This window comes from Oncorhynchus gorbuscha, linkage group LG17 (genome assembly GCF_021184085.1).
Source record: "Oncorhynchus gorbuscha isolate QuinsamMale2020 ecotype Even-year linkage group LG17, OgorEven_v1.0, whole genome shotgun sequence".
Lineage (NCBI taxonomy): Eukaryota > Metazoa > Chordata > Actinopteri > Salmoniformes > Salmonidae > Oncorhynchus > Oncorhynchus gorbuscha.
In genome coordinates this window covers 22,806,390-22,829,640 of record NC_060189.1, presented here as the reverse complement: position 1 = coordinate 22,829,640, position 23,251 = coordinate 22,806,390, and the positions used below count along the sequence as shown (strand labels likewise).

General features: G+C 46.2%; 1 protein-coding gene across 1 annotated transcript in view; it reads right to left on the bottom strand.

The window, feature by feature from the left end:
• LOC124001573 (ryanodine receptor 3-like) overlaps window positions 1-23,251 on the bottom strand; it is a 170,997-nt gene that overhangs the window by 76,475 nt on the left and 71,271 nt on the right. The window contains 12 exon segments of the mRNA XM_046308480.1: window positions 2,458-2,650; window positions 2,876-2,924; window positions 2,926-3,118; window positions 3,311-3,444; window positions 8,600-8,718; window positions 8,966-9,061; window positions 11,054-11,189; window positions 13,120-13,300; window positions 19,067-19,188; window positions 20,021-20,185; window positions 21,011-21,167; window positions 22,846-22,920. Coding sequence (XP_046164436.1) covers window positions 2,458-2,650; window positions 2,876-2,924; window positions 2,926-3,118; window positions 3,311-3,444; window positions 8,600-8,718; window positions 8,966-9,061; window positions 11,054-11,189; window positions 13,120-13,300; window positions 19,067-19,188; window positions 20,021-20,185; window positions 21,011-21,167; window positions 22,846-22,920 — 1,620 coding nt within the window.

The following is a 23,251-nucleotide window of genomic DNA, read 5'->3' as shown; positions in this document are numbered from 1 at the left end:
GTGTATACGTGTTCATTCATGTTAATGACATGGGTGTGTATACGTGTTCATTCATGTTAATGACATGTTAATGAGGTGTGTATACGTGTTCATTCATGTTAATGACATAGGTGTGTATACGTGTTCATTCATGTTAATGACATGGGTGTGTATACGTGTTCATTCATGTTAATGACATGGGTGTGTATACGTGTTCATTCATGTTAATGACATGGGTGTGTATACGTGTTCATTCATGTTAATGACATGGGTGTGTATACGTGTTCATTCATGTTAATGACATGGGTGTGTATACGTGTTCATTCATGTTAATGACATGGGTGTGTATACGTGTTCATTCATGTTAATGACATGGGTGTGTATACGTGTTCATTCATGTTAATGACATGGGTGTGTATACGTGTTCATTCATGTTAATGACATGGGTGTGTATACGTGTTCATTCATGTTAATGACATGGGTGTGTATACGTGTTCATTCATGTTAATGACATAGGTGTGTATACGTGTTCATTCATGTTAATGACGTAGGTGTGTATACGTGTTCATTCATGTTAATGACGTAGGTGTGTATACGTGTTCATTCATGTTAATGACGTAGGTGTGTATACGTGTTCATTCATGTTAATGATTCATGTTAATAGGTGTGTATACGTGTTCATTCATGTTAATGACATGGGTGTGTACACGTGTTCATTCATGTTAATGACATGGGTGTGTATACGTGTTCATTCATGTTAATGACATGGGTGTGTATACGTGTTCATTCATGTTAATGACGTAGGTGTGTATACGTGTTCATTCATGTTAATGACATGGGTGTGTATACGTGTTCATTCATGTTAATGACGTAGGTGTGTATACGTGTTCATTCATGTTAATGACATAGGTGTGTATACGTGTTCATTCATGTTAATGACATAGGTGTGTATACGTGTTCATTCATGTTAATGGGTGTGTATACGTGTGTATCGTGTTCATTCATGTTAATGACATGGGTGTGTATACGTGTTCATTCATGTTAATGACATAGGTGTGTATACGTGTTCATTCATGTTAATGACATGGGTGTGTATACGTGTTCATTCATGTTAATGACATGGGTGTGTATACGTGTTCATTCATGTTAATGACATGGGTGTGTATACGTGTTCATTCATGTTAATGACATGGGTGTGTATACGTGTTCATTCATGTTAATGACATGGGTGTGTATACGTGTTCATTCATGTTAATGACATGGGTGTGTATACGTGTTCATTCATGTTAATGACATGGGTGTGTATACGTGTTCATTCATGTTAATGACATGGGTGTGTATACGTGTTCATTCATGTTAATGACATGGGTGTGTATACGTGTTCATTCATGTTAATGACATGGGTGTGTATACGTGTTCATTCATGTTAATGACATGGGTGTGTGTACGTGTTCATTCATGTTAATGACATGGGTGTGTATACGTGTTCATTCATGTTAATGACATGGGTGTGTATACGTGTTCATTCATGTTAATGACATGGGTGTGTATACGTGTTCATTCATGTTAATGACATGGGTGTGTATACGTGTTCATTCATGTTAATGACATGGGTGTGTATACGTGTTCATTCATGTTAATGACGTAGGTGTGTATACGTGTTCATTCATGTTAATGACGTAGGTGTGTATACGTGTTCATTCATGTTAATGACATGGGTGTGTATACGTGTTCATTCATGTTAATGACGTAGGTGTGTATACGTGTTCATTCATGTTAATGACGTAGGTGTGTATACGTGTTCATTCATGTTAATGACATGGGTGTGTACACGTGTTCATTCATGTTAATGACATGGGTGTGTATACGTGTTCATTCATGTTAATGACATGGGTGTATATACGTGTTCATTCATGTTAATGACGTAGGTGTGTATACGTGTTCATTCATGTTAATGACGTAGGTGTGTGTACGTGTTCATTCATGTTAATGACATGGGTGTGTATACGTGTTCATTCATGTTAATGACATGGGTGTGTATACGTGTTCATTCATGTTAATGACATGGGTGTGTATACGTGTTCATTCATGTTAATGACGTAGGTGTGTATACGTGTTCATTCATGTTAATGACGTAGGTGTGTATACGTGTTCATTCATGTTAATGACATGGGTGTGTACACGTGTTCATTCATGTTAATGACATGGGTGTGTATACGTGTTCATTCATGTTAATGACGTAGGTGTGTATACGTGTTCATTCATGTTAATGACATGGGTGTGTACACGTGTTCATTCATGTTAATGACGTAGGTGTGTATACGTGTTCATTCATGTTAATGACATGGGTGTGTACACGTGTTAATTCATGTTAATGACGTAGGTGTGTATACGTGTTCATTCATGTTAATGACATGGGTGTGTATACGTGGTCATTCATGTTAATGACATGGGTGTGTGTCTAAGACAAACACATACTTGACGCCAGCAGAGAAGCTGACAACAGGGAAGAAGAGTCCATCGATGTTGAAGTTCTCGAACATGCCCTGTACGGGCTGTCCATTGATCCTGAAGGAGATGCTGGGGGCTCCCAGGTCCAGACAACAGCTCACCACATCCTCAGAGGTCAGGATGTGTTGGTTATTAGAAGCCACCGCCCGGGAGATACGACCTGCAATAAACCACAGTGTCAGCACTTAAATATGACCTACAAGACACACACACATGAACACACACTCTTTGGGCGGAGCAGACCGATTTACCCTGTAGGACACACACACTGTCTAGACACAATCTGGTCTTAGCCCTGGGTTACTTCTCATCATTTATGAATCAGGTGACTTAATGTGGAGCAGCTAGGTTAAGATGAAGGCAAACATCTACTGCGAATACCCACCTGACCAGAGATGAAGTCCGTCAAAGCCGTAAGAGTAGAGGTCGTCCCCCCACCCCGTTGCCCCCCCACCCCTCCCCTCCACCAGGGTAAGGGGCGTAACCCTTGTTGGTGGCCCAGCCCACACGCAGGTGAGAGGGGTCGCTGGTCAAGAAGTGGTCCACCTGGTCAATCGTCAGCTCGTAGTACCACTTCTTATACTGGGCCGAGCCCTCACTCACTCCCAGGAAGATGTTGGGCCTCATGCTGCCAAGTATCAGAGACTCGGATTAGGGTTTAATCATATAATTGTGATTGATGTTTCTTTAGGCACTATGCACAATCTCATCAAACAAACACAGCAAAGAGAAGAATAACCAACACTATCTATCACTCTTATATTACAACCAGTAGCGCATTAATCTATTTATACCGGGTTGGGATTGGATGGCTTGTTACCTTTGGACGTCATTGACCAATCGGGTCTGGAGAAGCAGATCTCTTTTAGGGAGCAGGTGATCGCAGATAAGATTCTGATTGGCTCTTACAGCCACCCCGTTACACACACAGAGGGAGCAGAGCACATCCAGAATCTGCAGGTTGAAGAGAGAAAGGGAGAGAGAGGGGGGGTGAATACAGCAGCTCCCTAATCACTGAGTACAGAATACAGCTCATCTAACCCATTCAAACCCTGAGTGGGAGAGACAGGGAGAGAGAGAGGGGGTGAATACAGCAGCTCCCTAATCACTGAGTACAGAATACAGCTCATCTAACCCATTCAAACCCTGAGTGGGAGAGACAGGGAGAGAGAGAGGGGTGAATACAGCAGCTCCCTAATCACTGAGTACAGAATACAGCTCATCTAACCCATTCAAACCCTGAGTGGGAGAGACAGGGAGAGAGAGAGGGGGTGAATACAGCAGCTCCCTAATCACTGAGTACAGAATACAGCTCATCTAACCCATTCAAACCCTGAGTGGGAAAGACAGGGAGAGAGAGAGGGGGTGAATACAGCAGCTCCCTAATCACTGAGTACAGAATACAGCTCATCTAACCCATTCAAACCCTGAGTGGGAGAGACAGGGAGAGAGAGAGGGGGTGAATACAGCAGCTCCCTAATCACTGAGCACAGAATACAGCTCATCTAACCCATTCAAACCCTGAGTGGAAGAGACAGGGAGAGAGAGGGGGGGTGAATACAGCAGCTCCCTAATCACTGAGTACAGAATACAGCTCATCTAACCCATTCAAACCCTGAGTGGGAGAGACAGGGAGAGAGAGAGGGGGTGAATACAGCAGCTCCCTAATCACTGAGTACAGAATACAGCTCATCTAACCCATTCAAACCCTGAGTGGGAGAGACAGGGAGAGAGAGGGGGGGTGAATACAGCTCATCTAACCCATTCAAACCCTGAGTGGGAGAGACAGGGAGAGAGAGAGAGGGGGTGAATACAGCAGCTCCCTAATCACTGAGTACAGAATACAGCTCATCTAACCCATTCAAACCCTGAGTTGGAGAGACAGGGAGAGAGAGAGAGGGGGTGAATACAGCAGCTCCCTAATCACTGAGTACAGAATACAGCTCATCTAACCCATTCAAACCCTGAGTGGGAGAGACAGGGAGAGAGAGAGGGGGTGAATACAGCTCATCTAATCCATTCAAACCCTGAGTGGGAGAGACAGGGAGAGAGAGAACACTAAGGACTACCAACTCATCCGTAGTCCTTTTTCATGTTGCTATTAGAGGGAGAACCTTTTTATGCAGCTATTAATGCAGCCAGCCATAATTACTGAGAGATGCTAATCAGGGTGAAACCATATCCAGTAATATCATTTTGATGCATGGGGGCCCAACCTGGCTTTACAAAGCAGAGGAATTAAATGGGCAAGGAACGACAGCCAAGGGCGCCAGGCCAAGACCTGTGCTTTATTATCCACAGCTTCATAAGGGGCCACAGCCAAATGATACATCAACTGTGATTTATGACAAAGGAGATGACAGCCCACTGGAGAGCAGGTTGACGTTTATTGCCATGAATCTTGCCTTGGAGGCAGAACTGACTGATTTTCACTAGATGGGCCAGCTGCAAAGTCAAAATTGGCTATATTGTAAAACATTTATGAAAACAAAAATTTGCTTAATTTAATGGTGGACTATGCAGAAATCACTCTGCCATTTTCTGTTGCTAAAATTCTAATAGTTTTTCCTAATTTCAGTTTGTGACAAAACAAGCAAGTTTAGTGTAGAGAATCATTATACCATCTAAACCGCTGTGAAATTTATTTTCCATAACCAAAAATATTATATTTTCAGCTGTTTGAAGCTGGAGTACAAAACAGAAAGTAAAACATGCAAAAACTAAACTTAATTACATAGAAATAGAAAATAACATATCAATCTACCACTTCTTAGACTTGCTTTCAATGAGAATGATAGATCTATAATGCACATTTCTAGGTGAATTTGGTCGGGTTGCCAAAAACAGCAGATTTCAAATCAAATCAAACTTGATTTGTCACATGCATGTGTAGACAACATGTGTAAATCTTACCGTGAAATGCTTACTTACAAGCCCTTAACCAACATTGCAGTTCAAAAAAGAGTTAAGAAAATATTTACCAAATAAGTAACACAATAAAATAACAATAACGAGGCTATATACAGGGGGGTACCGGTACCGAGGCAATGTGCAGGGGTACAGGTTAGATTTAAGGTTCTTGTGAGCCATTAGGTTTAACAGCATGGTTAAGGTTAGGGTTAGGTTTAAAATCAGGTTTAATTACTGTAACGGCGTTCGTCTGTTGAATGAAGAAAGTCAGACCGAAATGCAGCGTGTAGGTTACTCATGACTTTAATGAACAGAATAGCGGTACATGAAATAACTGAAATACAAAAACAACAGAACGGAACGTGAAACTAATTACAGCCTATCTGGTGACTACAACACAGAGACTGGAACAAACACCCACGAAATACAAAGCGAAACTGAGGCTGCCTAAATACGGTTCCCAATCGGAGACAACGATAAGCACCTGACTCTAATTGAGAATCGCCTCAGGCAGCCAAACCTATACCACACCCCTAATCAGCCACAATCCCAAATAATACAAACCCCAATACGAAACACAACATAATAAACCCATGTCACACCCTGGCCTAACCAAACATATAACAAAAACACAAAATACAATGACCAAGGCGTGACAGAACCCCCCCCCTAAGGTGCGGACTCCCGGACGCACCTCAAGAGCATAGGGAGGGTCCGGGTGGGCGTCTGTCCATGGTGGCGGTTCTGGCTCAGGACGTGGACCCCACTCCATAAATGTCCTAGTTCTTCCCCTTCGCGTCCTGGGATAATCCACCCTCTCCGCCGACCATGGCCTAATAGTCCTCACCCAGATCCCCACATAACTGAGGAGCAGCTCGTGACAGAGGGGCAGCTCGGGACAGAGGGGCAGCTCGGGACAGAGGGGCAGCTCGGGACAGAGGGGCATCTCAGGACAGAGGGGCATCTCGGGACAGAGGGGCAGCCCGGGACAGAGGGGCAGCTCGGGACAGAGGGGCAGCTCGGGACAGAGGGGCAGCCCGGGACTGAGGGGGAGCCCGGTACTGAGGGGAAGCCCGGTACTGAGGGGAAGCCCAGTACTGAGAAGAAGCCCAGTACTGAGAAGAAGCCCAGTACTGAGAGGAAGCTCAGGCAGGTAGTAGGCTCCGGTAAATCCTGGCTGGCTGGCGGAACTGGAAGAGTCAGGTTGTCTGGCAGATCTGGAAGAGACTGGTTGTCTAGCAGATCTGGAAGAGACTGGTTGTCTAGCAGATCTGGAAGAGACTGGTTGTCTGGCGGCGCTGGGCTGACTGGCGGCGCTGGGCAGACTGGGAGCACTGGCGGCGCTGGGCAGACTGGGAGCACTGGCCGCGCTGGGCAGACTGGGAGCACTGGCCGCGATGGGCAGACTGGGAGCACTGGCAGCGTTGGGCAGACTGGGAGCACTGGCGGCGCAGGAGAGGAGAAAGGCTCTGGCTGTGCTAAACAGGCGGGAGACTCCGACAGCGCAGGAGAGGAGAAAAGCGCTGGCTGCGCTAAACAGGCGGGAGACTCCGACAGCGCAGGAGAGGAGAAAAGCGCTGGCTGCGCTGAACAGGCGAGGCGCACTGGAGGCCTGGTGCGTGGTGCTGGAACTGGTGGTACTGGATCGAGGACACGCACAGGAAGCCTGGTGCGGGGAGCTGCTACCGGAGGACTGGTGTGTAGAGGTGGCTCTGGATAGATCGGACCGTGCAGGCGCACTGGAGCTCTTGAGCACCGAGCCTGCCCAAGCTTACCTGGCTCGATGCCCACTCTAGCCCGGCCAATAGGAAGAGCTGGTATGTGCCGCACCGTGCTATGCTCCCGCACTGAAAACACTGTGCGCTCCATAGCATAACCACGGTGCCTGCCCGGTCTCTCTAGCCCAACGGTGAGCACAGGGAGTTTGCGCAGGTCTCCTACCTGGCATAACTATTCTCCCTTCTAGCCCCCCCCCAATAATTTTTTTGGGCTGCTTTTCCTTGCCAACCGTGTTCCCTCGTATCGTCAGCTCCTATCTCCGGCTGCCTCTGCTCTCCTTAGTGCCTCCACCTGTTCCCATGCTAGGCGATATCTTCCGGCCAATATCTCCTCCCAAGTGTAACAACCTTTACCATCCAACACATCTTCCCATGTCCATTCTCCGAATAATTCATCCTTCCTTTGCTGCTCCAGCTGTCGCTGCCTGTTTATACCAGCGCCTCACCGTTTTAACCGTCATGTTATTTTCTTTGACTCGATTCGCCTGTAGCCCTCTTCGCACTGCTGAAGCGAATCCCAGGCGGGCGCCTGCACTCTCTCTGGGTCGGCCGCCCACCTGTCAATTTCTTCCCACGTCGTATACTCCATTAGCTCCTGCCAGTTATCTGCGTCGTTGCCAGTTACATGCTGCTCGGTCCGTGAAGGGTGGGTGTTTCTGTAACGGTGTTCGTCTGTTGAATGAAGAAAGTCAGACCGAAATGCAGCGTGTAGGTTACTCATGACTTTAATGAACAGAATAGCGGTACATGAAATAACTGAAATACAAAAACAACAGAACGGAACGTGAAACTAATTACAGCCTATCTGGTGACTACAACACAGAGACAGGAACAAACACCCACAAAATACAAAGCGAAACTGAGGCTGCCTAAATACGGTTCCCAATCGGAGACAACGATAAGCACCTGACTCTAATTGAGAATCGCCTCAGGCAGCCAAACCTATACCACACCCCTAATTAGCCGCAATCCCAAATAATACAAACCCCAATACGAAACACAACATAATAAACCCATGTCACACCCTGGCCTACCCAAACATATAACAAAAACACAAAATACAATGACCAAGGCGTGACAATTACTTTGTGGCTGTGCCAGTTAGTGACCACTCTGCAAAGCTGCCTCCAGGGCAAGATTCATGACAAAGAATGGCAACCTGCTGCGGGAGATCTAATTCCAATGCAAATATATTGATCTCTTTACACATAACAACCAAATGCCCAGCCCCAACAAGAACTCATCAACTCTCTGCAGCCCTGTCAGCACTGGGTGTACTAATAAAACACAGGCTCATGAGTGAATTACTGTGCTTTATAACTGTTGTGATGGACAAATGTTATCAAAATAACAAACAATGTCGCTACATCCACTTGATCATGGTGATATTTGATACAGCTCATCCTCCGGTTTCAGCTCACCTTGTGGTTGCGTCCATGTTTGTAGAGCAGGGAGATGATGGACTTGATGTGTCCTCTCTGGATGATATTTAGAGCCTCCGGGCTCTCAGTTAGAATGCAGTGGAGAACCTCCAGTATGCCTGCCGTGGCCACAGAGAGCAAGGGAACAAGACACGAAAGGACGTTCCTTAAACGCATGCTTCTGAGTGTGACCATACATATTAAAGCATAACTAAACCCATTCAGGACTCTAAACACCAGGTCTGGGGTTTACAGCAGTGTAATCCAACTACACGTCACCTTTTCAACCCTGTCCAGTCAGCATGCAGCCGAAGGAACGGTAGGTCAAGGACAAACAGAGCTTTAAACATGTCATCATCATGGTACCTGAGGAGGACTCGAGTCTCTCCAGCTTGCTGACCAGCCAGTCAAGGTTGTTGGAGAACTGGGTGCAGTTGTTCCTGTTGCCTCGGATCAGCGCCGCTAAAGGACACATGGACAAGAAGGTCAAGAAGGTCAAGGGGGGGAGATACATTCATACACAGTTGGCTAGTTTGAAGAGGATAATGCAAATTGCTGATCTTTGACCTACAGTACAGAAAACCTAGCAACTATAGAAAAACACTACCGAACATTACTGTACATCTTTCACAACATATTAAACCCAAGGAGACATGTCACATAGTTATGAAGATGTCTTTGACCTACAGCCAACAACACTGCCAAAACGTACATCTTTACACAACAACCACGTCACCCAAAACGCACACCTTAAACCACACTCCATGCCAAGGAAAGAGTAGTGTCTTTTTCCTAATCCTCATCCATATTAATTAAGCAGCAGAGTGCAGAGGGAGGGCGTGACATCGGGGGCACAGGAGAGTCGTCCAAGCCAAAAATGACAGGGTCACCCAGTGCAGACAAACAGAGGAGAGGAAGCCTGGCTCCAAAAATCCATTTAGCTGGAACAGGTGCATGAAGGAAGGAATGTGAGATGGGGGACGTGGTCTGCACACTAATGCTCCCCATAAGGAGAAAGCACCATGTAAACACGCTGTGAAGGACACACTCAGAGGGGAACAGAAGGGCTTAGACAGTGACACAGACACTAGAGCTGGGAAGCTTCTGACACAAAGAAACGCTTCTGCCACTGTGAGGGAATGGCTGTAATGTCCAACTACCATGAACGGTTGGACTGGTCTGTGATTCTGGCAATTTTAGGTCTTAAGTAAGGAAATGGATAACAGAGTGACCAAACAACAACCAAATACAATGGTGAGAAGGGATGGTGTGATTCCTTATGGGGTAAAAAGCCAATTGGTGAGCATGGCACAGTCCAGGCTGGCTAGGAGTGTGTGTTGGACATTCTGTGTGCTGTGGGAGATGTACAGTCAGGAAGAAGCCCTGGAAGCACTTCTCACAGACCTGAAATCTACATGCTATCCTTATCCACTCCCAGCACCCAACTTCAGCCCCTATGTACTCATAGAGTGAACGTGTAACTTTGTGTTAATGCTAGCTGATGATAGGATACACTGTAGAATAGATTTTGTGTTGGTCCTATAATTTAAGATTGAATAAGATCGCAAAGGTCAGGCTGTCACGTTCTGACCTTTGTTATTGTCTTTGTTTTAGTATGGTCAGGGTGTGAGTTGGGGTGGGCAGTCTATGTTTGTTTTTCTATGTTGGTTTTTGTGTTCGGCCTAGTATGGTTCTCAATCAGAGGCAGGTGTCGTTAGTTGTCTCTGATTGAGAATCATACTTAGGTAGCCTGGGTTTCACTTTTGGTTTGTGGGTGTTTGTTTCCGTGTGAGTGTTTGGGCCACACGGTACTGTTTCCGTTTTGGTAAATTCACGTTGTCATTTACTGTTTAGTGTTCTGAGTTTTAATTAAACATCATCATGAACACCTACCACGCTGCGCTTTGGTCCGATCCTTACTCCTCCTCAGACGAAGAGGAGGAAATCCATTACACAGGCTGATTGTGTGTGTGTGTGCTAGAGTGCATGTGTACTGAGGCATCCTTACAGACAGTAAACAGCAGTGTACGTTAGGGAAACACCACCCTAGGGTGCCTAGAGGACCAGAAACAGCTCTGTAAATACCAGCTCAGGTATCCCAAATAATCCCAGCGCAGCAGTGATACGCGGGCCTGTGGTTGGTAAGAGCAAATGCTGGGATGGCCAGGGCTTTAGTGGCAGGCTACTATGCCTCTGGTACATGTGACTGACTGTGTGTTGTTTTCAACATTGTAATCTCTCCCTAAACAGTAGTGAAAGGTGAGACTGAGTCTCAATCACCTGTGTATGTAGATCATAGAGTTGTAATCAACATTGTGTGTGTGTGTGTGTGTGTGTTTGTTTGTCTTGGCCTACTGTGACTCTTTATGTCACTGTTACAATTTGGCGTGATGACTTGTGTATAAGACTCTGTCCTCATTGGAGGACAATGAACTCTTCTATTGTCTCTCTCACCCAGCAGCTCATAGAGCAGGTTGAGGATTTCCTTCCAGGAAGCCCCAGCCTCTGCCCCGGCACACTCCCCAAAGTGGGCTGCACTGTTGTACACGTTCAGACGGTCGATGCAGCAGGACACCAGAGTCAGCATGCCCTGAAACACAGTCGCACCCATCATCAAATGTCAGCTCCTAGGGTGCTTCCAAAATGGTGTCATTTTCTCTATATTGTGCACTACTCCCACTGCATGCCTTGGTGATTAATCTAGAATGGTAATAATACTGATCCGCAGAGGTGTTAAAGTCAAAGTCGAGTTGCAAGTCATCATATTTGTGACTCGAGTCTCACCGGAGCCCAAGTCATGTGACTCGAGTCACAAATATGATGACTTGCAACTCGACTTTGACTTAACTTGGACTTTTTGACTCGACCTGACTTGATACCCTCCCCAAGCCCAAATATAAAAAATGATGCTATTAAAGAAAGTGTGCAGGACATCAACTCTTCATTTAACCGATTACAGTTTGAATCGGACAGCAGCCAATCAAATTGTGCCAGCTGAGAAAAAGCTGTGCGTGGCAATGCAGAGGAACGTCGGCGGCTGAATTCAGATGGAGCCCTTGGAAAGATGATACCCCAAAATTATTATTTTCGGATATAACGACGACGCTGTATCAACAAAAACGCAAACATGCGGGAACAAAATTACAGACGGAGGCGCAACAATTTCCAACTTTGATCGACATTTGAAGCTGCACAAAGAACGGTAAGTCGTGGCTAATATAGCCAACAGCTATATATTTTATAACTTTGCGAGTGTAGCATGTAGGCTAACATAACGTTAAATCAAGGAACTTCACACAGTCAGTCAGTGGAGGAACGTGATCATTGCACCCAAGATTGAGCTACAACTGGCTAGGCATTTGGTAGCCTAAATCCCACTGTAACCACACAGAGTGTGTGTGTGTTAATGTTGGGTAATTATGTACAAGCCTACATCGCCCGATTGCGTCCCATAGCGATCCTCGATTGTCGATCACTATGGGGGGGTCGTCTTTCTCATGGCTACCCATGAGAAAGACCCCCTCATGTATTTACATGGAAATATAACATTTATTTGGAAAGTAATAAATATATAGATATTTTTAAATGCATTCATGATTTGCATGAATGTAATATACTAAATATTACTCTTCTTAAACATATGAAATGGTATTACATTTGGTGAAGAGCACATTATGACTGGTTTAGGACTCGAAACTCAAAGTTTAGGACTTGAGACTTGACTTGACTTGATACTTATCGGTTTTGACTTGAGACTTGAGTGCTAAGACTTGAGACTTACTTGTGACTTGTAAAACAATGACTTGGTCCCACCTCAGACATGCTAAGAGGTATGCAAGCCCAGTGAGAAAGGACATTGCAAGTTATTTATGTCAGCTGTCAATACTGAAACATTTACCTTATAACCAGGATGTATGGGAGAGTGGGATGGAATAAATAAATAAAATAAAATGACAAAATGATGGAAAAGTGTGTAGGCTAGGATATAGATGCGTTATAGCAGCATTCCAAGGGCAGGATCCATGGTAATACTAGTTATGTAAACATAACATAAACACAGCATACAGCTATTTTACAGTAATTCAACTTATCAACTTATTGCTTGAGGACATAGTGAACCACTGGGGGAAAATAAAATCCATAGCAGCGGCTTTTGTTTGACTTAGGGAGAGTAGTTGACGTTGAGTATTTGACATTACAGGCACAAGGGAAGGAAGCTGACATTTTATAATTGATAAGAGAAATGTTGGGCCGAGAGGCTTATCAAAAGGCATTGTTGTCACCGCAGAAAAACTCAGAGCAAAACTGCTGACAGTTAAAAAGCAATGCTCTGAAATACAATGCGCCATTGAAATACTATAGAATCTATTGATTTAGCCTTTAAAAACAGTGTGTATTGCGAACATTGTGTCAACGCCCGGTCCCTGCAAAAACCTGCCTTTTGACTTTTATTGTCCTCTGCTGCCAACCAACCGCCATGCAGGATTGCGATGCAACACTTCCTGTGTGGATGAACTCACTTCCTGTTTGAAGAGGTTCTGTCGGTTCTTGAGAGAGCGCAGCATGATCTGTTTCTCCTCGTGCTCCAGCTCAGCATCAGGCAGCTGGAAGTAGGTGATGAGGTCGTACAGAGTCTGGAGGACCTCCTCGATGGGCAGGGCTACTGATGCACGGTTCTTACCCCCCAGACAGTCTAGGTCTCTGGAACAGGAGAAGAGATTATCTTCATCAGATGACTATTAGAAAGTACTCAATTTTTCAGCATCAAAACAACATAATATTAGGAGAGCAGCTCATTTATATCACTACATCATTATATAATCAGAAGGTTTCATAATGATGCCATTAGATTTCATAACAACACCAAACTCCAGTATTAGAATATGACTCAAGGAGTGACTGCCATAGTGAACATCATTTGTGCCTTGAGGTTCATCCATGCTGAAATGTTATTTCTGTGTGAGCTAAAAATAGTGCCTACTCTGTCACACAGAGTGGGAGGGGTGTGTGGAAAGGTACAGCTCACAAGAGGCGGTCTGGGTCTGGACAGTGGTGAAAGCCAGTCAGCCATGTGTGAGCGACTGACGTCACCGAGGGGGTTTGGGTTTGAGTCACAGTCACAGTCACAGTCACAGGCCAGTTTAATACTTGTTCTATCCATTGCGCTCTCCTCCATTCCATTACGTGGCCTCATGGCATGAGATGTTTATTGTCCTGTTTGGCTAGGGACTGGGTCATTGAGCAAGGCAGGCAGCATGCTGTCTGGGGGCCGTGCTATCCATAGAGGACCCTTCTCACAGGCCATGAGCTCAACTGCTGCTGCGCATTCAAATATACAGGGCTTTACGCAGACAGCATGAATATTACACTACAGTCAATGATTAGTTATATTTTGGTTGTGTGGTTTAGTAGTGGTGTAGCGGTGAAAATGGTTTAGCGGTGTAGTGGTGATAGTGGTGTAGCGGTGTAGTGGTGATAGTGGTGTAGCGGTGTAGTGGTGATAGTGGTGTAGCGGTGATAGTGGTGTAGCGGTGATAGAGGTGTAGCGGTGATAATGGTGCAGTGGTGATAGTGGTGTAGCGGTGATAGTGGTGTAGTGGTGATAGTTGTGTAGCGGTGATAGAGGTGTAGTGGTGATAGTTGTGTAGTGGTGATAGTGGTGTAGCGGTGATAGTGGTGTAGCGGTGATAGTGGTGTAGTGGTGATAGTTGTGTAGCGGTGATAGAGGTGTAGTGGTGATAGTTGTGTAGCGGTGATAGAGGTGTAGTGGTGATAGTTGTGTAGTGGTGATAGTTGTGTAGCGGTGATAGAGGTGTAGCGGTGATAGTGGTGTAGTGGTGATAGTGGTGTAGTGGTGATAGTTGTGTAGCGGTGATAGAGGTGTAGCGGTGATAGAGGTGTAGTGGTGATAGTTGTGTAGCGGTGATAGAGGTGTAGCGGTGATAGAGGTGTAGCGGTGATAATGGTGCAGTGGTGATAGTGGTGTAGCGGTGATAGAGGTGTAGCGGTGATAATGGTGCAGTGGTGATAGTGGTGTAGCGGTGATAGTGGTGTAGCGGTGATAGTGGTGTAGTGGTGATAGTTGTGTAGCGGTGATAGAGGTGTAGCGGTGATAGAGGTGTAGCGGTGATAATGGTGCAGTGGTGATAGTGGTGTAGCGGTGATAGTGGTGTAGCGGTGATAGTGGTGTAGTGGTGATAGTTGTGTAGCGGTGATAGAGGTGTAGCGGTGATAGAGGTGTAGTGGTGATAGTTGTGTAGCGGTGATAGAGGTGTAGCGGTGATAGAGGTGTAGCGGTGATAGAGGTGTAGCGGTGATAATGGTGCAGTGATGATAGTGGTGTAGCGGTGATAGTGGTGTAGCGGTGATAGTGGTGTAGTGGTGATAGTTGTGTAGCGGTGATAGAGGTGTAGCGGTGATAGAGATGTAGCGGTGATAATGGTGCAGTGGTGATAGTAGTGTAGCGGTGATAGTGGTGTAACGATGATAGTGGTGTAACGGTGATAGTGGTGTAGTGGTGATAGTGGTGATAATGGTGTAGCTGTGATAGGGATGTAGTGGTGATAGTGGTGTAAAGGTGATAGTGGTGATAGTGGTGTAGCGGTGATAATGGTTAGCGGTGATAGTGATGTAGTGGTGATAGTGGTGTAAAGGTGATAGCGGTGATAGTGGTGTAGCGGTGTATCGTGGTAGTGGTGTAGTGGTGATAGAGGTGAGGCGTGATAGTGGTGTAGCGGTGATAGTGGTGTAGCGTGATAGTGGTGTAGCAGTGATAATGGTGTAGCGGTGATAGTGGTGTAATGGTGTAGCGTGATAGAGGTGTAGTGGTGTAACGGTGATAGTGGTGTAGTGGTGTAGCGGTGATAGTGGTGTAGTGGTGTAGCGTGATAGAGGTGTAGCGGTGATAATGGTGCAGTGGTGATAGTGGTGTAGTGGTGATAGTGGTGTAGTGGTGATAGTTGTGTAGCGGTGATAGAGGTGTAGCGGTGATAGAGGTGTAGCGGTGATAATGGTGCAGTGGTGATAGTGGTGTAGCGGTGATAGTGGTGTAGCGGTGATAGTGGTGTAGCGGTGATAGTGGTGTAGCGGTGATAGAGGTGTAGCGGTGATAGAGGTGTAGCGGTGATAGAGGTGTAGTGGTGATAGTTGTGTAGCGGTGATAGAGGTGTAGCGGTGATAGAGGTGTAGCGGTGATAGAGGTGCAGCGGTGATAATGGTGCAGCGGTGATAGTGGTGTAGCGGTGATAGTGGTGTAGTGGTGATAGTTGTGTAGCGGTGATAGAGGTGTAGCGGTGATAGAGGTGTAGCGGTGATAATGGTGCAGTGGTGATAGTGGTGTAGCGGTGATAGTGGTGTAACGATGATAGTGGTGTAACGGTGATAGTGGTGTAGTGGTGATAGTGGTGATAATGGTGTAGCTGTGATAGGGATGTAGTGGTGATAGTGGTGTAAAGGTGATAGTGGTGATAGTGGTGTAGCGGTGATAATGGTTAGCGGTGATAGTGATGTAGTGGTGATAGTGGTGTAAAGGTGATAGCGGTGATAGTGGTGTAGCGGTGTATCGTGGTAGTGGTGTAGTGGTGATAGAGGTGAGGCGTGATAGTGGTGTAGCGGTGATAGTGGTGTAGCGTGATAGTGGTGTAGCAGTGATAATGGTGTAGCGGTGATAGTGGTGTAATGGTGTAGCGTGATAGAGGTGTAGTGGTGTAACGGTGATAGTGGTGTAGCGGTGATAGTGGTGTAGTGGTGTAGTGGTGTAGCGTGATAGAGGTGTAGCGGTGATAATGGTGCAGTGGTGATAGTGGTGTAGTGGTGTAGCGTGATAGAGGTGTAGCGGTGATAATGGTGCAGTGGTGATAGTGGTGTAGTGGTGTAGCGTGATAGAGGTGTAGCGGTGATAACGGTGCATTGGTGATAGTGGTGTAGCGGTGATAGTGGTGTAACGGTGATAATGGTGAACCGGTGATAGTGTGTAGCGGTGATAATGGTGTAGTGGTGTAGCGTGATAATGGTGTAGCGGTGATAATGGTGTAGCGGCGATGGTGGTGTAGCGGTGATAATGGTGTAGCGGTGATAATGGTGTAGCGGTGATAGTGGTGTAGCGTGATAATGGTGTAGCGGTGATAGTGGTGTAATGGTGTAGCGGTGATAATGGTGTAGCGGTGATAATGGTGTAGCGGTGATATTAGGTTCAGAGATTATATTAGGTGTAGTGGGGATATTAGGTGTAGCGGTGATATTAGGTGTAGCGGTGATAGTGATGTAGCGGTGATAGTGGTTTAGCGGTTATATTAGGTGTAGGGTGATAGTGGTGTAGCGGTGATAGTGGTTTAGTGGTGATAGTGGTTTAGCGGTTATATTAGGTGTAGGGTGATAGTGGTGTAGTGGTTATATTAGGTGAGGTGGGGATATTAGGTGTAGAGGTGATAGTGGTGTAGGGTGATAGTGGTGTAGCGGTGATAATGGTGTAGCGGCGATAGTGGTGTAGCGGTGATAATGGTGTAGCGGTGATAATGGTGTAGCGGTGATAGTGGTGTAGCGTGATAATGGTGTAGCGGTGATAGTGGTGTAGTGGTGTAGCGGTGATAATGGTGTAGCGGTGATAATGGTGTAGCGGTGATATTAGGTTCAGAGATTATATTAGGTGTAGTGGGGATATTAGGTGTAGCGGTGATATTAGGTGTAGCGGTGATAGTGATGTAGCGGTGATAGTGGTTTAGCGGTTATATTAGGTGTAGGGTGATAGTGGTGTAGCGGTAATAGTGGTTTAGCGGTGATAGTGGTTTAGCGGTTATATTAGGTGTAGGGTGATAGTGGTGTAGTGGTTATATTAGGTGAGGTGGGGATATTAGGTGTAGTGGTGATAGTGGTGTAGGGTGATAGTGGTGTAGTGGTGTAGTGGTGTAGCGTGATAGAGGTGTAACGGTGATAATGGTGAACCGGTGATAGTGTGTAGCGGTGATAACGGTGCAGTGGTGATAGTGGTGTAGCGGTGATAACGGTGCAGTGGTGATAGTGGTGTAGCGGTGATAGTGGTGTAACGGTGATAATGGTGAACCGGTGATAGTGTGTAGCGGTGATAACGGTGCAGTGGTGATAGTGGTGTAGCAGTGATAACGGTGCAGTGGTGATAGTGGTGTAGCGGTGATAGTGGTGTAACGGTGATAATGGTGAACCGGTGATAGTGTGTAGCGGTGATGACGGTGCAGTGGTGATAGTGGTGTAGCAGTGATAGTTGTATAGCGGTGATAGAGGTGTAGCGGTGATAATGGTGCAGTGGTGATAGTGGTGTAGTGGTGTAGCGTGATAGAGGTGTAGCGGTGATAACGGTGCAGTGGTGATAGTGGTGTAGCGGTGATAGTGGTGTAACGGTGATAATGGTGAACCGGTGATAGTGTGTAGCGGTGATAGTGGTGTAGCGTGATAATGGTGTAGCGGTGATAATGGTGTAGCGGTGATAGTGGTGTAGCGGTGATAATGGTGTAGCGGTGATAATGGTGTAGCAGTGATAGTGGTGTAGCGTGATAATGGTGTAGCGGTGATAGTGGTGTAGCGGTGATAATGGTGTAGCGGTGATAATGGTGTAGCGATGATATTAGGTTCAGAGATTATATTAGGTGTAGCGGTGATATTAGGTGTAGCGGTGATAGTGGTTTAGCGGTTATATTAGGTGTAGGGTGATAGTGGTGTAGTGGTTATATTAGGTGAGGTGGGGATATTAGGTGTAGCGGTGATAGTGATGTAGCGGTGATAGTGGTTTAGCGGTTATATTAGGTGTAGGGTGATAGTGGTGTAGTGGTTATATTAGGTGAGGTGGGGATATTAGGTGTAGCGGTGATAGTGGTGTAGGGTGATAGTGGTGTAGTGGTGATATTAGGTGTAGCAGTTAAATAAGGTGTCGTGGTGATATTAGGTGTAGCAGTGATATTAGGTGTAGCGGTGATATTAGGTGTAGTGGTAATATTAGGTGTAGCGGTGATATTTAGGTAAGTTAAGTTGAGTTGACTGAGAACACGTTGTCATTTGCAGCAACGACCTGGGGAATAGTTACAGGGGAGAGGAGGGGGATGAATGAGACAAATGTAAACTGGGGATTATTAGGTGACCGTGATGGTTTGAGGGCCAGATTGGGAATTTAGCCAGGACACCGGGGTTAACACCCCTACTCTTACGATAAGTGCCATGGGATCTTTAATGACCTCAGAGAGTCAGGACACCTGTTTAACGTCGCATCCGAAAGATGGCACCCTACACAGGGCATTGGGATATTATTTTTAGACCAGAGGAAAGAGTGCCTCCTACTGGCCCTCCAACACCACTTCCAGCAGCATCTGGTCTCCCATCCAGGAACTGACCAGGACCAACCCTGCTTACTTCAGAAGCAAGCCAGCAGTGGTATGCAGGGTGGTATGCTGCTGATATTAGGTGTAGCGGTGATATTAGGTGTACCGGTGATAGTGGTGCTACCTGATGAAGTGACTGAAGAGGCGGGTGGTGTTACGGATGATGCGAGCAGCACGGGACTCTTCGTGCTGACACCGCTGCAAGGTCAGCCCATCATCCATATGACCCTCAGAGTGGAGGAATGCCTGGAAGAGAGAGAGAGAGAGAGAGAGAGAGAGAGAGAGAGAGAGAGAGAGAGAGAGAGAGAGAGAGAGAGAGAGAGAGAGAGAGAGAGAGAGAGAGAGAGAGAGAGAGAGAGAGAGAGAGAGAGAGAGAGAGAGAGAGAGAGAGAGAGAGAGAGAGAGAGCGGGGAGAGACAGAAGAAAGAGAGAGAAAAGGGGGTAGGTAAGGGAGGGAGAGAGAGAGAGAGAGAGAGAGAGAGAGAGAGGGGATAGAGTGTGATAGAGAGAGAGAGATAGAAAGATAGATAGGGATAGAGAGAGTCAAAAGAAAAAATAAAGAAAAAGACAGCGAAAGAGAGGAAGGAAAGGGAGGGAGGGAGGGAGGGAGGGAGGGAGGGAGGGAGGGAGGGAGCAATTTCCAGACATTAGCAGAGATGAGCATGGCTTGGCTGTAACGCAGGTGCTGCTGACACTACAGGCCATTAGGCTCTGTATCTGTGGAGTCCAGGGACTGTCAGATACACTCCTCTCACATCTCATTCATTACAGCCACAGGGTTTGATTTAGTCACAGGAAAAGCACTATCAGTATAATACACTTATCTCAAACCTATCAACTAGAAAATCAGCAAGAGAATTCTCTTCTGCACTAGGAATTTTCTAATGATGTTTATTGCATGTACTACTTTCTGGTCAATTGTTTTTTCAATGGAATTATTTTCGATCACTGTTAGTGGAATAGTCACACCATAACAGTTCTCACTTGAAAGTCAGTTAATTCATCCAACTAGGGATTTTAAAAAGTCCTGGCTGTATCATAAACAGCTGACAAATAAAGCAGTGTATTGGTGTCTCACCCGTCTCTTGAGAGGGCCCAGGCGAGATGATTTTACATCAGGCGCCTGGTAGGACAGCCAGAGTCCTGTAGCCACATGCATGACGAAGCAGATTGAGTCCCCATACTTAATCTCTGCCATCCCCATGCCCTCGATGTCCCGCTTTGGACTCGACTCCAGCTTTTCCTAGAGGGAAGGAAGAATCCAAAACAAGATCAAGCGGTCACACAAAGTCTCCAAGCCAGGCTTCAAAACGTTATTCAGTTTTATTCAAATCACATGTTATTATGCTAAGCAGCAGGTGTTGAGGGACCTTGATCTAAGAAAAGCCATTTAATGATGTTGACAGATCTGGATCAGGCTGGTCAAGGACTGAAGGAGCACTGACAGCTTTCCATGATACAACTTCTAATTACACACGCTATGACGGCTAGCCTAATAGAGAGAGACAGAGGGAGGAAGAGATAGGAAGAGGGCATACAATGTGTATAGCCTATATCACTGAGCAATAAAGGATGGCCGTAGGCAAGCCCTCATGCATCACTATGCATTTGTTTCCCCATTAAGAACAGACACAATGGATAATGTATAGTGTATTAAACCTATGATAAACTGCCTCAGTGAAATGGTGGATTACACCATGCTATTGATCCATAGTGAAGAGGTCACTAATTGTGAAGAGGTCACTAATAGCTTCCGATCACTAGCTACGTCTGAAAGCACCATTACCAAGAATAGACTTAAATACCCAGAATGGTATGGTTCCGCAGGTCCATACATTTATAGAGAGCAACTTCAGCTAAATGAACCTTTATGGCATGGCTTTAATGTGCTTAATAACTCAAAGAGAGGAGGTGCAATTCATTTGATAGTCTTTAGAATTGTTCCTAGGACTGTAATATCATTTCAGTAGCTCTCTGTGAGTGTGCGGCTAAGTCCTTGACTGTGATGGAAAGGCAAAGTTTGAGAAGTGTGTGTGTGTGTGTGAGAGAGTTGGTCCTGCACTCTGACCTTGGAGGCTCTAAAGCAGAAGGCAGTGGAGGATGTGTCAGACTTCTCCCGGTCCTGCAGTACCACCCCCGTTTCCTCCGTCAGGGACAGGTAGTGCCCCGTGGTGAGGTGGCGGAGACGGAAGGGCTGGCCCCAGGGAATGTGACTCCCGCTCCAGCTGTCCAGGGGCACACACACACACACGCACGCACGCACGCACACACACACACACACACACACACACGCACACGCACGCACACGCACACGCACACGCACACGCACACACACACAGAATTATATCAACAACAAAAACAACTAATTAGGCACTTACAGTATTATTCCTATGACTAGACATTAACCAGTTTCTCAGATCAAAACAAAATAGCACATGACACATGGATGACACATTCCAGATCTGAAAGTGCAGGAGAGGAAAGGAATCTTTGAAAGACTACAAATAGTTGGGGTCAAAAAGTCAAAATGACTCAAAGCATCTTGAAATATCAAGGTGAATCCGAGCAGAGGGAGGGAGGAAGAGAGAGAGATGGAGGGAGGAAGAGAGGGAGGGAGGAAGAGAGAGAGATGGAGGGAGGAAGAGAGAGAGTGAGGAAGAGAGAGAGATGGAGGGTGGAAGAGAGGGAGGGAGGAAGAGAGAGAGATGGAGGGAGGAAGAGAGAGAGATGGAGGGAGGAAGAGAGAGAGTGAGGAAGAGAGAGAGAGGGAGGGAGGAAGAGAGAGAGTGAGGAAGAGAGAGAGATGTAGGGTGGAAGAGAGAGAGTGAGGAAGAGAGAGAGATGGAGGGAGGAAGAGAGGGAGGGAGGAAGAGAGAGATGGAGGGAGGAAGAGAGGGAGGGAGGAAGAGAGAGAGATGGAGGGAGGAAGAGAGGGAGGGAGAGAGAGAGAGAAGGAAAGAGATAGATCAGAGACAGATCAGAGGGACAGAGGAAGAGAGAGAGATGGAGGGAGGAAGAGAGGGAGGGAGAGAGAGAGAGAAGGAAAGAGATAGATCAGAGACAGATCAGAGGGACAGAGGGAGGGAGAGAGAGAGATGGAGGGAGGAAGAGAGGGAGGGAGAAAGAGAGAGAAGGAAAGAGATAGATCAGAGACAGATCAGAGGGACAGAGGAAGAGAGAGAGATGGAGGGAGGAAGAGAGGGAGGGAGAGAGAGAGAGAAGGAAAGAGATAGATCAGAGACAGATCAGAGGGACAGAGGGAGAGAGAGAGAGAAGGAAAGAGATAGATCAGAGACAGATCAGAGGGACAGAGGGAGAGAGAGAGAGAAGGAAAGAGATAGATCAGAGACAGATCAGAGGGACAGAGGAAGAGAGAGAGATGGAGGGAGGAAGAGAGGGAGGGAGAGAGAGAGAGAAGGAAAGAGATAGATCAGAGACAGATCAGAGAGGGACAGAGAGGAGAGACAGAGAGAGAGAGAAGGAAAGAGATAGATCAGAGACAGATCAGAGGGACAGAGGGAGAGAGAGAGAGAAGGAAAGAGATAGATCAGAGACAGATCAGAGGGACAGAGGGAGAGAGAGAGAGAAGGAAAGAGATAGATCAGAGACAGATCAGAGGGACAGAGGGAGAAAGAGAGAGAAGGAAAGAGATAGATCAGAGACAGATCAGAGGGACAGAGGGAGAAAGAGAGAGAAGGAAAGAGATAGATCAGAGACAGATCAGAGGGACAGAGGGAGAAAGAGAGAGAAGGAAAGAGATAGATCAGAGACAGATCAGAGGGACAGAGGGAGAAAGAGAGAGAAGGAAAGAGATAGATCAGAGACAGATCAGAGGGACAGAGGGAGAGAGAGAGAGAACACATATAGACAGAAGACGGAGAGGATAAAAAGAGCTGAACTCGCCTGATTCTCAGAGGCTCCAGCCTCCACAGAGACCTGGCCTTCGCTCCTGCATTCCCCGTCTCATAGTTCACTATCCTGGGGACACGAGAGGAGCATGAGATTGACATGTCTGGATCTCTGCAATGTTTTATTAAAACTGCCACAGGCTCATAATGGTCCTAAAGTCATGTTTTATGACTTTAACAGGATACCATCTCTGACTGCTTTATTCCCTACAGTCATAGTGATATCAGCTCACAGGAGGTAATACTCAGACTGGGACCTCAGATGAACCATACTGTTTACCCTCCCGGCAACACAGCACATCTTTCATCGAGGCCACCCACTTAACCAACGGAGACTGAGAGCAACACTGTCTATCACTGATATGGGGGACTGGCTCCAAAGATAAAAGGAATCTTTCATG